The sequence below is a fragment of the Tachyglossus aculeatus genome, chromosome 4 (genome assembly GCF_015852505.1).
Source record: "Tachyglossus aculeatus isolate mTacAcu1 chromosome 4, mTacAcu1.pri, whole genome shotgun sequence".
NCBI classification, from domain to species: Eukaryota; Metazoa; Chordata; class Mammalia; order Monotremata; family Tachyglossidae; genus Tachyglossus; species Tachyglossus aculeatus.
In genome coordinates, this window is record NC_052069.1 from 125799027 (window position 1) to 125817533 (window position 18507).

At 50.0% G+C, this 18507-nt stretch overlaps 1 protein-coding gene across 1 annotated transcript in view; it reads right to left on the reverse strand.

The window, feature by feature from the left end:
* The window catches only part of RGS3 (regulator of G protein signaling 3), a 159916-nt gene that overhangs the window by 129075 nt on the left and 12334 nt on the right, over window positions 1–18507 (reverse strand). Inside the window, exons 4-8 of the mRNA XM_038745097.1 lie at window positions 18066–18160; window positions 17055–17123; window positions 7020–7080; window positions 5671–5764; window positions 5148–5218 (exon numbers count right to left, since the gene is read on the reverse strand). Coding sequence (XP_038601025.1) covers window positions 5148–5218; window positions 5671–5764; window positions 7020–7080; window positions 17055–17123; window positions 18066–18160 — 390 coding nt within the window. The remainder of the gene's footprint in view (window positions 1–5147; window positions 5219–5670; window positions 5765–7019; window positions 7081–17054; window positions 17124–18065; window positions 18161–18507) is intronic.

Here is an 18507-nt window from a genome sequence, read left to right on the forward strand (position 1 = left end):
CTGAAGGGACTGACTTAGCCAGCGTGCATGCCCAATGGGTGCCACCCAACCTGCATGGAAGGGCAGTCCCTACCCCGGGGCTCCCCCAATCCATCCACTGCCAGAGACAGAGGTCAGAGACCAGGGGCTCAGAGTTGGAGAGTCCGCTTCAATACCAGGCTGGGGAGAAGCATCCACACCCCCGGGTCTGAGCCCCCCCACCTTGTTGGCAGGAGTTCAACGCCTTTTATAATCTAAAGTAGAAAAGGGATGCAACATGGCTGGGACTGGGAAGGGCTTAGAGATGCTGGATGAGCTGTCCCCTCTCAGAGCAGGAAGGGGGTTCACCCTCCCCAGAACTGCCCTGGCCCTGGTTTCCCTGCAACTGGCCCCTTCACCAAGCCCAGGGGGAACCCATACATGAATTCTGAAGGAACTGCTGGGAGACCCAGACCCCCTGCTCCCCCTGCAGCCTGCCCAGCAGAGCCAGGAGACCACAGAAGAGACACACGTTCACCCACTGCAAACCCACCCCGTGGGCTGTGGAAGTTGCACACATACACGGACCCACCCATGCACGCATGGACACCCACGTGCACCCCAACATAGCATGTGTTCACAAGACTGGCTCCTCCCCCCTTCCAAGAAGTGCGGTTCTACCCACCTGCCGGTAGCGCCTTTCCGAGCACACCTTGCAGAGTCCGTTGAAGCGGTTCATCCCTGCAACTCACCCCTCTGGCTGCTGCCCCATGAAAGTAAAGCCTCCCAGTACCGCCTCGGCCCGGACCTCTCGGTGCTTCGCTCCTCTGACCGAGCCTCAGTCAGACTGGCACGGCCGCCCCTGGGAACCCAGCTCCGCAGAAGAATAGCAGGAAACCACCTTTCACCTCCCCACCCCCTGTCTGCGCTGTATGCCTCTTAACGATAAGCCAGAGGGCTTCCTGAAAACTCTGAATGACAAGGAAGAGAGAGTTTTATATTAAAATTCCTGTCAACTATTTAGTATTCCCTAGCCCCTGTGCTATTGATGTAGCTTTTGTTCTGGTTACATTCTTCTGCATGGAGCACTTTGTTATTGCAATGTTCTCACAAACACCGCTCGGATGTGGAGCCAGCTCCACAGGCACGGACAGAAAACACAGTTCTGCTCTGGGCCTATCAGCCTGGGCCCAGCCCAGCCCATGACCGGGAAGACAAGCAGTCCTCGCTTGGCTGGTTTTCCTCAGCAACACAGCTCCAGCGTGCCAGCTCTAGGGCACCCCAGTGAATGGTAGGCAGGGATGAGAGTTGTGTGTGGGAAGTCACAAGCCAATGCATTTGGGACAATGTAGTCTTCCAACAGGAAGAGGCCTCTGCTCCCATTTTTCCTGGGAACAGACAGGGCAGAGAAAGGAAAACTGACCCTTCAAGGCAGAGAGCAGACTGCGTGTTCCACTCCTGGGGAAACCGACACCAACCCCACGGAGCAACCTCCGGGCTGCAGCAGCTCTAGTAGGTCGGTCAGGCTGGCACTGCCCATCCCTCCTTTGTGGCCATGCCCCTCCCTCTCCCAGTCAGCCATCCCTTTGCCTGCTCTGTGTACCTCCATGTCCAGAGAACACGGGCCACTCCCAGGAGCCAACTAGCTTGGAATTCCTCCAGGACTCAGATTCCCAGGAAGACCAGACAAGGTAGGATAGAAGGGAGGAAGAATGGACATCTACTGACTAGGCCACAGGTCCTGGGGAGGCTTGGGCCAGCGCATAACTTCACAGCCACCGTACAGTTGCCCTCAGTAAAGACTTCCTAGCAATGCTCCTGACTGGAACCCAGGCCCCTGACCCCGAGCTGAGCTCTGCCTTCTGCCCTGCCAGAATTTAACCAAGGAGGTGTGGGTGAGGCACAAAGGCAGGACAACAGAGAGGAGGTTGGGTAGGAACCCACACACCTGATTGCAGATGAACTTTGGCCTCTGCTCAGTTGCCTACTGTCTGGGTTCGGTCAGGGAGCTCTACCCTAGAATGACAGAGCCATTAGTTCTCAAGTCACAGGGAGCGCTTCTATGTCATCAGCCTGTTGTCTGGGTCTCCAGATGCAGAATCCATATAATAGCCTTGCCATCAAACACTTAGAACATGACTCTAGTGCTGTTCTCTGGGCTGGAATTCTTCTTGCATAACCTCCGCTCTCTCCCCTCCCCCCGCCAGTGGCCGCCTTGGGAGTTTCCTAGTCCGTTCTGATTGTGAAGAGGAAGAAAGGGAGGGAGGGCGGGAGGAAAGGAGGAGGGGAGGTGGCCTGCCTGAGTTGTTTGTCTAACGCAGTCCTGGCCTTTCAGACTGGGGAAGAGCAGCCAAAGGAAGACAGGCCCAGCAGAACTGAGAGCTGATAACTAGGTGGCCCTTCTGGAGGGCTGACTCCTTCCTCAGAGGCCTGCCTGCAGGAAGACCGCTCATCCATGTGGCCCCGGGCCCCTTCTATACCCTGGGGCCTGGGGACCTCACAGGGGAACAAGCCTCTTTCCTGATGCAGTGGCCCGAGCCCACCCTTCCCAGACTCTGCCGCCTTCCCTGTCTTCTCGGCGAAGAGGGCTAATCCTGGGGATCTCTGCCCTGGGTCCAGTCTCCTAAGGGCTGCTCCCTCAGCCTGGCCCTAAACCCAACCGACATCCTGGGCCTGGTCTCCTCCAAGCCACCCCGGGCCCAGCCTCCCTGACACAAATCTGGGCCCAGCCTCCTTCCTGAAACCGCAGGTCTTGCCTCCCACACACCTTCCAAGGCCCAGCCTCCCCCTTGAAGCACTAGGCCTGGCCTCCACCTGACACCCCAGCCTCACCCCAAACTGCTCCAGACCTGGCCTCCTCCACGATATCCTGGGCCTGTCATCCCCACCAACATCCTAGGCCCGGCCCACTCCCTGATGCCCCATGGCCTCTTCCTCAGCCCAGCCCCTGGATCTTTTAGACTGTGAGCCCACTGTTGGGTAGCGACTGTCTCTATATGTTGCCACCTTGTACTTCCCAAGCACTTAGTACAGTGCTCTGCACACTGTAAGAGCTCAATAAATACGATTGATTGATGATTGATTGGTGAAGCCAGGGGCCCTTGGGCTGAAAATCCCAGGTTCATAGGCAAGAAGGGGTCTGGAGTGCTCTGCACACACTAAGCGCTCAATAAATATGATTGAATGAATGCGAGGCCATCCGGTCTAGCTGCTTCAAAGCAGGTGAGTTGAGTTTTGCCTGCACCAGGCCCTCTCCCCCATCCAAGAGGGCAGGAGACTAAAGGGGCAGCCAGGCTGGCACCGAGAAAAGCCCAGTCTGTCCAGCCTGCAGTTCCTGAAGCCTAAACAAAGGGCCCATAAGTGTACATTATTTACTTGCAGCTGCAGGAACAGACCTCACTGGGCTACTCAGGGCCCCTAGCCACCACTGAAAGGGACCGCGCCACCTTGAAATGTCCCAGAAGGCCCAGGCTGAGTGGAGTAAGCCCCAAAGGCCAACTTGCTGAGAGCTCTGAGGTTCAGGAGTCATGGCCTCTACTAAAATTGTGGGGAATGGAGGGAGGTCCCATGACCTTCAAGAACAGCCCGACTCTTCTGCTGTAAATTGTACTGACAGCTGAGAGCTGACTGCTGTATCAGACTGTGATCCGTAAACATGGATTGTGCTCTGACCACCCCACACCCCCTAATTGCCAGGAGACAGTCAGACCGGTGCAGAGAAAACCCAGAGCCCTGGCTTTGGCACCCGAACCGGGGCCTCAGGATCCCAGGACTTCCCACCTGGCATGCTCAAACCAGCAGAGGCAAGGCGAGAGTCCCCTGGGAGCAGAAGGACCCTGCAAACCCCCCAAGCCCCAACAATAATCCATCCCCTCCACCGCAGGAGGAAACCAGGGCTGATAAGAAGCACAATGGCCAAGTGAAAAAAGCCCAAGCCTAGGAGTCAGAGGACCTGGGTTCTAATCTTGGCCCTGCCACTTGCCTGCTGTGTGACCTTGGGTGAGTCACTTAACTTCTCTGTGCTTCAGTTTTCTCAACTGTAAAATGAGAATTCAATACCTGTTCTCCCTCTTGGACTGTGAACCCCATATGGGACAAGGACTGTGACCAACCTGAGTAACTTGTATCTACCCCAGTGCTTAGAACAGTGCTTGATACATTGTAAGCACTTAATATTATTATTATTATTATTATCATCATCATCATCACTATTATTTTAGAGGTCAGTCAATCCAAGTCCCCCAACCTCAGCCCCAGAAACCATACCAGATAGAATCAATCTGCCTTGCTCCCAGACATTCGCATCCTCTCTACCAAAGGCCTGACCCCAAAAGCCAGCTGCCAGGAACAGTGCCAGGGAGTTGAAGGGTACGTGGCACCATTTGGCACTTCACCCAAGGCTTCCCAATCTCCAGTACCTTAATCACACATTTCCCCTCCCTGGAACTTTCTTCCCTCAAATCCAACAGACCCCAGCACTCCCTCTCTCAAAGTCACCTCCATCAGGTGGCCACTCCCAATTGGTTCCAGCCTCCCAGTCATGTCATGCCATTAATCACCCCTTGGCACCCATGCAAGTATCAGTGCTTAGAACAGTGCTTTGCACATAGTAAACGCTTAATAAATGCCATTATTATTATTAATATTCCATACATTTTTTTTTGCCGGGGGAGGGAAACATTTCCCTCTCACCTTCTGCTGAATCAGGGGGTTATACTGTGGGAACATCTGATTCGTCACCATGATTCCTTCAAGGAAAAGGGCAAACTTAGGGAAAGAATGGGGAATTCCCAAAGGCCCAGATGATGGACCTCAACCCTATCCATTTTACCTGCTCTTCCTCCCTCCCCATGCCCTCTCTATTTGGAACTGCCCAGGATTCAGGCCTGGAGTTGGGCAGGGGGCAATCAGAAAACAGGGACTCAGACCCGACACCAGAGCCATCCTGTCTTCAGAGAACAATTACTTATTTATTCATATTAGTGTCCATCTCCCTCTCTAACTGTAAGCTCATTATGAGCAAGTCATTATGAGCAGGGAACATTTCTGCTCATTCTGTTGTACTGTACTCTCCCAAGCTGTACTCTCTAAAGTGCTTAGAGCAGTGCTCTGCACACATTAAGTGCTCAATAAATACCACTGACTGGTTGTTTGATATTGGTTCGGCCCAACTCAAGCCTCAAACCTACCTTGAATTGTTCCACACTCTCATTGCATCTGCTCCCCAAGGATAGAATCTGCTGTTTCCTCGAGGACAGGTCTGGGAAGCACAAAAGAGAAAAGTCAATTTCATCTGCCTAAAGTCATGATAAAGAGAGCTGGTCCCAGGGATGAGGCCTGAGGGAGTCCAATTAGGAGTAGTTCCAGCAAACTTCAGCCAGCTTCAGCCCCGCCTCAGCCCAAGGCTAGCAGTAACCTCCCTTACTTAGTTCCAGGCTAAAGGAGGTTCCTCTGACTGCAGTGAGCAAGTCAGTAACCCAACAAACCTGATAGCGGTGGAGTCACTGGCCTGAGGTCTCCAGCTGGCCCAACAACCCTGGTGCCGGTCTCTGGTGTGGCCCACAGACAAACGGGGCTGACACTGGGCCTGATGCTCTTGAGGAAGATGCCAGCCCCGGGTCTGTTCCCTGTGAAATCCCTCACTCCAGCCCCCGGGCAGCACCGGCTAAGGGCTCGGACAGGCAGAGGTCGGGGGAAACACATACAACCTACCTGTGGTCTGGCGCCTCAGCCGCCGGTTGGCCACTCTCAGGTGCTTTGTGCGGCCCAGATCCTCCCCCAGGAGATAGTACCAGCCGCTCACCACCTGAGCCAGAGATAGCAAGATGATAGTGATTGGTGGCTCGGCAGAACCCATTAATGGATGGAGCCAGACTGCAGAGAGGGGAGACCGGGGACACTGGGAAGGAGGCATCTATGTGAAGGGAGGAGAGTTCTTGAGGGAACAGCTGGAGGGGAGGGGACTATGACTTCCTCCGCAAACCCACAGTCAGCAAAAGATTCATTCATTTGCATTTATTGAGCGCTTACTGTGTGCAGAGCACTGTACTAAGCGCTTGGGAAGTACAAGTTGGCAACATACAGAGACGGTCCCTACCCAACAACGGGCTCACAGTCTAGAAAGGGGAGACAGAGGACAAAACAAAACATGTGGACAGGTGTCAAGACGTCAGAACAAACAGAATTAAAGATAAATGCACATCATTAACAAAATAAATAGAATAGTAAATATGTACAAGTAAAATAGAGTAATAAATCTGTACAAATATATACAAGTGCTGTGGGGAGGGGAAGGTGGTAGGGCGGGTGGATGGGGAGAAGGAGAGGAAAAGGGGGGCTCTGTCTGGGAAGGCCTCTTGGAGGGGTGAGCTCTCAGTAGGGCTTTGAAGGGAGAAAGAGAGCTAGCTTGGCGGATGTGTGGAGGGAGGGCATTCCAGGCCAGGGGGAGGATGTGGGCTGGGGGTCGACAGTGGGACAAGTGAGATCTGCTACCAAGCCCTGGAGGGAGTGGTCCACACTCCAGGTCCAGGAAAAGAAGGTTCACCTGGGCCCCTCATTTCCAGGAGCACAAGATCCCAGAAGCTACCCTGCCGTGGCGGGAGGCTAACTCTTTTCTGGGAATGGCAATCGTGGGAGAAAGAGAACAAAACTGCCTCTGCCCTACCCCAGGGTGCATACTGTGGGGGTTCCTGCTGCCAGGCCCCATGAGAGGGCCCCAGTACTCCCACAGATGGACCAGCGGTGCTCAGATCCAAGGTGTCCTCTTTTTAAGTAAGCATCTGGATGGGGACCCCAGGAGTCAGGGCCAAACTTCAGCCAGGCTCTGGGCACAAGCCAGACATAATCAGGACTTGTGGGGAGGAAGGGTTCTGGGTGACAAGGTAACCACTGTTTCCCCTAGGGAACAACCCCCAAACAGTGACTAAATTTCAGTCAAATGTGGTGACAATCACACCCCCATCCTCATCACTAACCTACTACCACCACCTTCAGCCCCATCGGTGGTCCAGGGAAACACGCTCACTCCCAAGCTATGAACCCGCCCACAACTCGGGACATACCTTGCCCAGAGTCAGGAGAGACTTCACCCCAAAGCTCATGCAGCCGAGGAGATCGCTCTGTCTGGAGATAATGAACTCTGTGTTAAATCTGCCCTGTGTGGGGACACATGCAGGGCAGCAGGGCCTCGAGATGCAAATGAGTCAACTTCTTGGAACCTAAATAGTAGACACATAAACCCCTTGAAGCATACAATGAACTCTCCCAGGATGGTCCATTCCTTCAACCTCCTGCCGTAGCACGTTATTCTCCACTGGGCTGCCCTACCAAGAAGCTTGCTCCCCACTCCCCCTTTCGGGTCTGGGGCCGGGAAGGGGGTTAGGTGGAGAGGCCAGGCTTCAGCTGGCAGAGAAGACAAAGAACTAGCTGAAGTTTAGGATTTTCAAACAATTCATTCATTCAATCATATTTATTGAGCACTTACTATGTGCAGAGCACTGTACTAAGCACTTGGAAAGTACAATTCAGCAACAGAGACAATCACTACCTAACAATGCGCTCACAGGCTAGAAGGGGGGAGATAGACAACAAAACAGGTACAAGTAAATAGTCATCAATAGCATCGATACAAATAATAGAATTATAAATATATGCACATTATTAATAAAATAATTAGAACAAAAAATAGGTACATATATACATAAGTGCTGTAGGGTGGGGAGGTGGGTAGAGCAGAGGAAGGGTGTTGGGGCAATGGGGAGGGGAGAAGGAGCAGAGGAAAAGGGGGGCCTAGTCTAGGCCCAATCAATAAATGGCATTTATTGAGTGATTACTGTGTGCAGAGCACTGTACTAAGTGCTTGGGAGAGTACAGTACAACAGAACTGTTAAACATGTTCCCCACCCACAATGAGCTTCCAGTCTAGAGGACCCCCTAGACTTTATAGGGGTTGTCCCAGGTAAATGAGAAAATTGAGTTTTCCCAAGGCTTTAATCATCCTATTTGCCTCCGTCGGGACTCCTGCTGAGTTCCTTATGGAACATTAGATTCAGTATATAACTGACAAGTTTACAGCCAAGAGCATACCTGCCAAGAGAGTACCTCCTCTTGTCAGCTCTGTGACTTTGGTTAAGTCATTTAACTTCTCTGTGCCTCATTTACTTCACCTGTAAAATGGGGATTAAGTCTGTGAGCCCCACATGGGACAACCTGATTACCTTGTATCTACCCCAGTGCTTAGAACAGTGTTTGGCACATAGTAAGAGCTTAATAAATGCCATCATTAGTAGTAGTATTTAAAAATGATGCCTCTAATAATGAAGGTCACTTCTGGTTACATGTGTAGCTGAAAGACCAATACACGATTAACAGCTCCAAAACACCGCATGTGCGCACACACACTCACACTCAGTGCCTTGTTCTGTTGCGGTATTTAGCAGCCCCTGGAGTGGTTTTCACTTCTAATCGTCTTTAGCTGTTGCACCAAAAGAGCCGGTCCTATCTGGGTTTCAGAGCCTTGTGCCGGTCCGTCTACAGCAGTTGTCTCCTCATTTGCAAGACTATACTACCTGAGCTTTCACTTAACAGTGGCCTTAAAGCACTTCCAATCTCCCCTATGGCTTTGGTCATCACATTTCAGCTCACGGTACAGCATTCATTCATTCAATTCAATCGCATTTATTGAGCGCTGTGTGCAAAGCACTTGGGAGAGTACAATATAACAACAGACATATTCCTGCCCACAATGAGCTCACAGTCTAAAAGGGGAGACAGACAATATAAATAACTAGATAAATAATTTACAGATATATACAGCACTGTTGGGCTACCCTATTGTCATCCATTCTTCTCACAGGTCTCTCCTAGCATAGTTATACTGAGGTGGGCACAGCTCCAACACCAGAATGCTGACATTGCTCCAGGACGTGTGTGATCCCATCTTGCCACCTGATGTTGAATATGGCCCATAGGTGCCCCCTGAGGAGTCAAGTATGACATCTGGGACAGATGCAGGTCTCACAACCGGATGGCAATTTAGACAACCCATTCTGACAGTTTCCTAAAGAATAAACTGGCCCTCTGGGTTCTGTGTTCTTCTACCCTACCATTCAACAGTGTACGCCTAGGTGAGTGAATTCTATGGGGGAACTGATCCAGGTTGATTCTTGTATCTGGTTTTCTTCAGACATCAAAATTTCTAGCAACAAGATGACTCCACAAAGCAGTTCAAAATCATCTGCCGGGCTCTCTCAGGTGAGTGTCTGCCTCACGGGTGCAGTCATCCGCACACAAAGCGATTCTTGAATGATGGTCTCTCGGATTTTGGATGATGCTCGTAAGCCTAATGAGCTGAAAAGTCTCTCTGAGGACAGAAAACATGTTTGAGCACCTGCACCTAGGTCCCTTGCTGCGTCAAACTGCATCACCATGTGGAAGAAATTGAACAGAACTGGAATTTCAGCACAGATCCGCTTTGTTTTTTATTTTTTATGGTATTTGTTAAACCCTTACTATGTGCCAGGCACTGTACTAAGCACTGAGGGTAGATAGAAGTCAATCAGGTTGGATACAGTCCCTGTCCTGACTAAGACTCACAGTTTTTGTACCACCGGCAATGGGGAATGACTCCAACAGGGGACCCTAACTCTAACATTACCAGTCGTAGGGTCATGGATCAGTCCCGGGTTTTGATGAACTTCTCCAAGAGATAAGCTACATTAATTGTCAGAGCCTAGATCTAGTGATGGTGTTAAAATGCAGTTATAAGGCCTGTGAAAGCTATACAGAAGCCTTCTTGGTGCTTCTCCCTGCACTTTTTTTTAATTGGTATTTTTTAAGCCCTTACTTTGTATTAAGCACTGTTCTAAGTGCCGGGATAGATACAAATCAATCAGATCGGAAAGAGCCCCTGTCCCTTATGGGGCTCAGAGCCTACGTAGGAGGGAGAACAAATATTGAATCCCCTTTTTACAACTGAGGAAACTGAGGCACAGAGAAGTTAAGTGACTTGCCCAAGGTCCCACAGTAGGCAAATGGTGGAGCGGGGATTAGAACAAGATCCACCGACCCCCAGGCCCGTGCACTTTCTACTAGGCCATACTGCACCTCTCCTGTTTCTGCTAGGCTGCAAAAACCCATCCACTGTGTCATGCTCTAAAAATAACAACAATAATAATAATTATGGCATTTGTTAAGCACTTACTATGTGCCAAGCACTGTTCTGAGTGCTGGGGTAGATACAAGGTTATCAGGTTGTCCCATATGGGGCCCACAGTCTTAGTCCCTATTTTACAGATGAAGTAAAGTGAGGCACAGAGATGTTAAGTGACTTGCCCAGAGTCACACCAGACAAGTGGCAGAGCAGGGATTCAAACTCGAGATCTCTGACTCCCAAATCCGTGCTCTGTCAACTAAGCCGTGCTGCTTCTCACACTGCTCTAGTGGGGTCTGGAGTCATACAATGATTTGGGAAGTGTAAAGTCAACGTTATTCTTCAGGAGCCAGTCAGTACGCCCCCGGCTAAGATCATGCCAGCAGTGGAGAGCAGTGAGGTGCCGCAACAATTGCCATTGTCCAATGTGTCACCTTTCTTCTTCATGATGGCGGGAATGGTAATGGCCATTTTTGAGGTCCTGCTGCATATCCACAGTGTTCCATGTGTCACGGAAGAACTGGTGTGAGGAAGAACAGTTTCAGCAGGGAGCTCCCCTTATGTGCTTGAAAATCTCGGCAGCAATCCCTTCAGGTCGGGCTATTGGCTGTTTTTCAGACCGCTGGTTGCCTTGATGACTTCCTCAGGAGATGAAAGGCAACACCGGGTTGGGTCAGGTGGGAAAATGGACTCATTATTACAATAACACTGTTGCACTTACTGTGTGACAAGCACTGTTTCAAGCTTGGAGTCGATACACGATAATCAGGTCAGACACAGTCCCTGTCCCACATGGGACTCACAGTCTAAGCAGGGGGAAGAATACTGTATGGAATCCCCACTTTACAGATACTCTGAACTAGGTCTTAGACTTCTTGCATGCTACATTGCAGTGTCCTGGGAAGAAAGTTGCAGGAGGAAATTTCAACAGCCACTTCAGCTAGGATCTTGAAGTCTAGGGATAGCCTCCCAAACCACAGGGGATTGAGAAGTTCAATCACAACAGTTTCCTCAGCTCCAGAGGGTCATGCCTTCCGTTCCAACATCTTTAATTCCCACAAGGCTAAATCCATCACAGAAAAATTCAGGCTCTAAAAATGTTCCTAAAAACGATACCTGAAAGATTGGCCAGTGATCTAAGGGTATGCACTGTCCTGCCATAGGTATCAATCAATCAGTGGTATTTATTAAGCATTTACTGTGTGCAGAGCACTTTGTTAAACACTTGGTAGAGTATTTATTCATTCAATCGTATTTATTGAGAGCCTACTGTGTGCAAAGCACTATACTAAGCACTTGGGAGAGTACAATACAGCAATAAACAGTCACACTCCCTGTCCACAAGGGGCTTACAGCCTAGAGTGGGGGAGCAATACAGTAGAGTTGGTAGACACATTCCCTGCCCACAACGAGCTTACAGTCTAGAGGGGGAGACATATATATATATACTATATATATGTCTATATATATATATATAAAAGTATATATATATAAAAGTATAGACATATAAAAGTATAGACATATATATGTCTATACTTTTATAAACATATATATATATACTTTTATATGTATATAAAAGACATGTACATAAGTGCTGTGGGGAATATCAAGAGCCCAATGGATATAAATCCAAGTGCATAGACAAGGCAGAAGGGAGAGGGAGATAGAGGAAAAGAGGGCTTAATCTGGGAAGACCTCTTGGAGGAGATGCGACCTCAATAAAGGTGGGGAAAGAGTGGTGCTCTGATGTATATGGAAGGGAAGGCAGTTTTCCAGGCCAGAGAGAGGATGAGGGATAGAAGAGACTGAGGCACAGTGAGCACCGGAGGGAGGAGGTGTGCAGACTGGGCTGTAGTAAGAAATCAGTGAGGTAATGTAGGAGGGGGCGAACTGACAGCTATGGCAAGTATGGCTCTTGGTCACTAGCAGGGGTTGCTCTCTACAGGAGTTGGGAGCGGGGTGTAGATTTCTGCTTCTGAAAGCACCATTGCCTCCTCTGGCCACCACAGCTTCTCAGGTAGCTGATCCGGGCCTGACCACCCTGGGAACAGCCAGTGACCCTAGGGTGGAGGGTCATTTAAAAAACCCAGGGAACCTCAGTCACTCATCTGTCCTCTGTCCCAGGGAAGCTGAGGCCTTTGAGGAACTGCCCTAGGTTTCTGGGTTCAAGGCTTGAAGCAGCATGGCCTAGTGGAGAGAGCACAGGCCTGAGAGTCAGAGGACCTAGGTCCTAATCCTGGTTCTGACCATGGGCAAGTCATTTAACTTCTCTGTGCCTCAGTTCTCCTGCTCTCCCTCCTACTTAGGCTGTGATACCTACATAGGACAGGGACTGTGTCCAATGAAATTCATTTGTATTTACCCCACAGAAAAGAATTTAGAATAGAATAGAATAGAATTTAGAATTTGTCATATGGTAAGCACTTAAGAAGCATAAAAAAATCCATCATTGGAATTGATTGAGCATTTGCTTTGTGCAGAGCACTGTACTAAACACTTGAAAGACTACAACTGAAATGAGTTATATATGATCCGTGCCCAGAAGGAGCTTAATATGTTTGGTTTTGTTCTCTGTCTCCCCCTTCTAGACTGTGAACCCACTGTGGGGTAGGGACTGTATATGTTGCCAACTTGTACTTCCCAAGCGCTTAGTACAATGCTCTGCACACAGTAAGCGCTCAATACGATTGATTTATTGATTGATTACAGACTAGAGAGGAAAACAGACACTAAAATATATTACAGACTCATATGTACATATGTGCTGTGGGGTTTGTAGAAGTGCCTAAGGGGAAGTGCACAGGCGACACAGAGGGGAGAGCTTAGACAGGGAAGTGACGGGTTAGTTGGGGAAACCCTCTTGAAGGAGATGGGATTTTAGTAGGGCTTGGAAGATGAGGAATGTGATGGTCTGTCGAATATGAAGTGGGAGGGAGTTCCAAGACAGAGAAAGGATATGGACAAAGAGTCGGCAGCAAAATAGACAATATAGAGGTACAGAGTGTAGGTCAGTGTTGGAGAAGTGAAGTGTGCAGGCTGGGTAAGAGATCAGCAAGGTAAGGTAGGGAAGGTTTTGTTTGGAACGTGCCTGCTGGGAGCAAGGGAAGTTGACAGTGGGCATGCTCTATGGGCCAGGATGCCCTGAGTTAACTGAGGCACCCAGAGCTAAGTCTTCTCTCCCTCTCTTGTCTTCCCCTTTGTCCAGCTCCTCCCCTTTTCCTGTTCTTGAGTTCTTGGAGCTAAAGTGAGATCCCTGCCCCAAAGATGTCTATCCCGGGACCCCTGGCTAGCTATCTGCACTGTAGCAGTCCTGCTAATAATAATAATAATAATAATAATAATAATAATAATAATAATAATAGTATTTCTTAAGTCCCGCTGGGGGTCAATTCATTTTAATGGCCTGCTTTACTGCCTTACCATCTACTTTGACCCTATGAGATTCATAGCTGCTCTACCCACCCAAATGACACAGTAGGGAAGTGGCTCTTTCCAGTGGAAGGGCCAGCCAGCACTTCCATCTTTGTGCAGGGTTTTGTTTCCCCAGAGCCAAAAGCTTCCTAAAGCGGCTCTCCACCCACTCATTCTCTTCACCCCGGGGCAGAACTCTGAGGTGATGGGACACCGTGGAAAGTGAGCTCTGGTCTGCAGCAACCCAAGATGCTAAGGACATAGCTACTTACTCCCATCCTCCTCCTCAGCCAATTCTCCTTCCGAGAGCCCAGTGGCATGGCAAGGACGACGATGCCAGGCTGTGGGTAACGGGGAGATGAGGCCCCTCCAAGGCAGTCAGTAGTCACAGTGCCACCACCTCTCTGCTGCTCTCACCTTCCAGTGCACCCTGGTAGCCAACATCTTACCTGTTTAAAGCCTCATCTAAGCCAAGATAGAGGGCAGGTAAACATAGCCAGGGGCACAGCCAGAAGGTTTGCTTTATTTAGTTCAGAATTCTGTAGTGGCCAGTTGAACTAAATTAACAGGTTGAACTGTTAGAGCAAGTTTGGTCCATCTTGCTGTGAATTTGTGGCATTTGGGACTTTTGGCTACTGCACCAGCCTTCCTTGCTTTGAGAGATATTTCTCCCAGCCAACCAACATCTAAGTGGTCTCCGCTCACCCATGACCTCCACGCTCTCCATTGGTCTCACCGCCCTAATAGACAGTCAGGCAAGGGCTCTTTGGGGTTATTTTTTTTTAAAGCTACACCAGTTTGTTAGATTAACTGGGACCAGGACTTCTTGGCTTTAGGCAGACATCCGCAATCAAGTGAGGACAACATCTACGAGGAATGGCGGTAGCATCCACTACCTCATGATTCATGTCTGCACATCACGCTTTGCGTGTCCCTAAAAGTGTGCTCAGCACTTTCCCCCATACTCCTAGTCTGGGTGCACTCTAAAAGCAGCCAAGCTGAGGGATTGCTGGTTAAGTTTCAAACTTGCTCAGCAGCCACTGGCTCCCACTCTAGCCCGTTTAAGGCCAAACATCCCCCTGGGCTGCTGCAGCACACCAGGCATGCCTGCAGTGACATTCGAGGTGAGGATGCCTGGCCACCGTGTCCTCAGATGATCACGGTGGAGTCAGAGGCCCTGGTACATGGCACTGAACTCAGAATCCTCCAGAGAAGCATTTTTCCATCACCCCCCTCTGGAAGTGACCGAGAACAATCCCGCCACCCCTATCTGGCCAAGTGAAGCCAACCTGCTTAAAATGCCCTCTTTCCCTGGTGCATCGCAGAGCTGAGTGGGGGTGAGGTCCTCAGGACTCAATTGGAAGCTTCCTCCAGGCTGGCAGTCACAAAATCCCTGGCAACTGAATTCCAAGCACAGGTGGCCAGCAAGTCCTGTCTTCAGCAATATTAGCTTGGGTATTGAACACATGCCAACACTCCCGACAGCGTTGCTAACCGACTCTTTAATTAAGACATCAATACATTTGGAGATGTGGTTCACTCTCTGCCAAAAACTATTCCCTATTTGTTTTTTCTTTTCTGGCTTTAGAGATTTAGGAACCAAACTCGATAGGAACTCTGTCGATACCAATCAATGGTATGTAGTGAGCCCTTATGGTGTGCAAAGCACTGAACTAAGCAGTTGGAAAAGTACAAGACAACAGAGTTGGTAGATAAGATCCTGGCCCACAAGGAGTCTAAAGGGGATTATTATCAGTATCATCATTATTCTGGTAATTATTAAGTGCTTACTATGTGTCAAGCACTATTTCAAGTGCTAGGATTAGCACAGGACAAGCGGGTCAGACCCAGTCCCTGCTACACAGTCTAAGAGGATTGGTAGATTGAAGGAGAATCGTAAATTTCAGAGGTGGGAAAGATTTGGAAACAACCCCACGAACCTACTTCATTGCCCTGGAGTTGAACTCATCTACCCTCAGAAACCTGTCCTCTGCTCACCAGCAAACTGCTTTTATTTCCATGACTGGTTCCATTCTCAGAGTTTCCCAGTGAGAAAGGAGTTTAGTGGCAACCAGGCGAGACTTTCCAACCTACGTCATTCAGGAGCAGTTGTTTTCTAAGGCACTTCAGCCTCCACATCTATACTCCTCCTGCTGTCAAGCATAATTGCATTTTCCCGGCCCTGAATCTTCCCTATTTATTACGCAGACAGCCAAAAAAGAGCCCCTGGAAAATAATTAAGCTAAGGGCTTGTGGGTTTCCATCTAGACTAAACTTCTCATTTTCAATCAATCTATGTTTTGCAAGGAACAGCATGATCTAGTGGGAAGAACACAGGCCTGAGAGTCAGAGGACCTGGATTCTAAACCCTGCTTGGCCACTTGCCTATCTTGTGACACTGGGCAAGTCATTTAGCTTCTCCATGCCTCAATTTCTTTAACAGTATGGTGGGAATTCAATGTCTGTTCTCTCCACTACTTACAATGTGAGCCCCATACCGATTAACCTGTATCCACCCCAGTGCTTAGAACAATACTTAAAACATAGTAAACACTTAATTGCCATAATAACAACAACAATAATAATAATTAACGGAGCACTTACTGTGTGTGGAGCACTGTACTAGGCATTTCGAAGAGTACAAGAGTGCAAGCAGATACAATCCCTACCATCGGGAGCTCATAGTCGCTAGGCTATATTCCAACTGGGCATATTTAGAGGGAGAAAAAGGCCTTTCCATTCATTCATTCAATCATATATATTGAGCGCTTACTGTGTGCAGAGCAAACTACTGTCCAAAACTACTGTCAGATTCTGGGTATGAAGCATTTCCACCTGAGACAGAACTAGCAACGTTTCAACCTCATCAAGCCCCGTGCCTCTTTGTACCTTTAGCTCAGCTGGGGCCAAGAGTGTCACGAGGCCTTTTGTCCTCACAACCGCCCCTTAAGTGATCTAGTCCCATGGTGTTACTGCCAGTTATGGAAGACCTGGTGCTCACGGGCACTCTCACGGTGATCAATTGCTCTGAGAAAACTGTTGTTAGCATCTTCAATAATAATAATAATTGTGGTGTTTGTTAAGTGCTCCCTATGTGCCTGGCACTGTTCTAAGTGATAGGATGGGAACAAGCAAATCGGGTTGAGCAGAGTCCCTGTCCCATACGGGGCTCACGATCTTAATTTCCATTTTTACAGATGAGGTAACAGGCACAGAGAAGTTAAGTGACTTGCCCAAGGTCACTCGTGACACCAAGGTCCTGGGTGACACCACAAGGACACCTGCTTGGCTCTGCCTGCCCAGGGGAGTTGCCACAATGCCTACCTTGTGTCAGCCTCTCCCTTTTATGAGGGCCCTCATCAGCCACTCCCACTTTACCCCTGGCCCACTCAATACATGGCCTTCTCAAGCTAGGGCTCCACTGGCAGGGCACTGTATTCCACTGGGTCACTGACAGGGAAGAACAGCAAGCAGCAGAAGATACCCCAGATGTCTCCTGACTGCCCAGCAGGGTCATCAATCCCCAAATCCATACCTCGATTCCCTCTCTCTGTTCCAAACTGCGACCAGGAGACGCTTCTGCTCATCTTTCTCTTGGACTGGGCTAGAAAGCAAACCAGAGGGAGGGGTCAGGTGCCATGGACGTTGCTGAAGAATAGCCCCCCACCTTAGTGCTGGCCAGGGAATGATATAGGGAACCCTAGGTTACCGGCTATAAAAGGGGGACTCGGAGATGAGCCCAGCTCAGTCCAAAAGCAGCTGTAGCCAAGCTTGGGGAAGGCCAGGGCAAGCCTTCAACTCCTTGGTTCTAGTATCGTAGCCTGGTCATCGCCCTGCTTCCCACAAGCCCACACTGGGAGTTGGGGGGAATAAGCATCCAGGAAAAACAGTGATGACCAGAAAGCTAAAGCGCATTTTCCACCTCAATTTAAAACTAAGAGAAAACGTTCACAGGGAGCAGGACTTGAAACATCAAAGCCACAAGAGCCAAAAGTTAAAATGCAATTGAAATTGGCCTGGATGATTTAGCTTACCTCTGCCTAAAAGTAGAGGGTTGGACGGGATGATCCTTGGAGACCCACCCAGTTATTTGATTCCATGGACCCTCCCAACCTCCCGAAGGGCCGAAAGTTGAAACACTTGAGAAGCAGATGACCCTGGAAGGGTACCCTCACCTCCCCTCCTCACCCACTGCCCTTCCGGGCAACACCCTACCCACTGTCAGCAGACATCCTGAGTTTAGCATCCTAAACTCAGTGGCTGAGAATGGAAAAGCATTTTCCCCACGGCATCTACCAGGGAATAAGGAGGAAGTGCCGATGGGGGAAACTCCCTCCACTGAACCCCCAGCTCAGTGAGCCACTCACTCTGCCAGGCCCTGTCAGTCAACCTGTCTCCTCTTCTCTCTCTACCTCCACACGAACCTGCACGGGGAGGTTTGTGGGCAGACAAAAACAGAGAAATGGAGGCCGGCGCTGGGCCTGGGGGGGTCTGGCTTTGGTTCAGAGAAGCTAGTTTCCGGTTCCCATCGGGCTGGTGCACTCACAATAGAAAATGCTCGTGAAAGCCAGGGTTCCTGCTGTCCGTAACGGTCTGCGTCTTCTGCCGGGCCTTGGGGTCGCCGTCGGGTGCCAGCGACATCTGGGGACAGAGGAGACAGGCTGGGGTGGCTGACCTGGCACACCCCCATTCAGGTGCTGATTGACCACCCCTGACAAGGAAGATCCGAGCCAAAAGCCCTGGAAAAGTCCAATAAGCTGCTGGATGCAACCCCCTGCAGAGGGCCCGCCCCTCTGGGGCTCCCCCAGAAGGTCCGGGTGGTCAAAGTTAGAACTAGCTTCCTGCAGAGCCCTGTAGGCCCCTGTAGACTCTGTGGGGGGAAGGGGTAACTCTTGTGGGCTTCCTGGGCCCCTGCAAACATCCAAAGTGGTGTGCAGGCTCCCCAAGGAACCGCATCCTTGGCCGGGCCCCCCTCTAGTAGCCTGAGG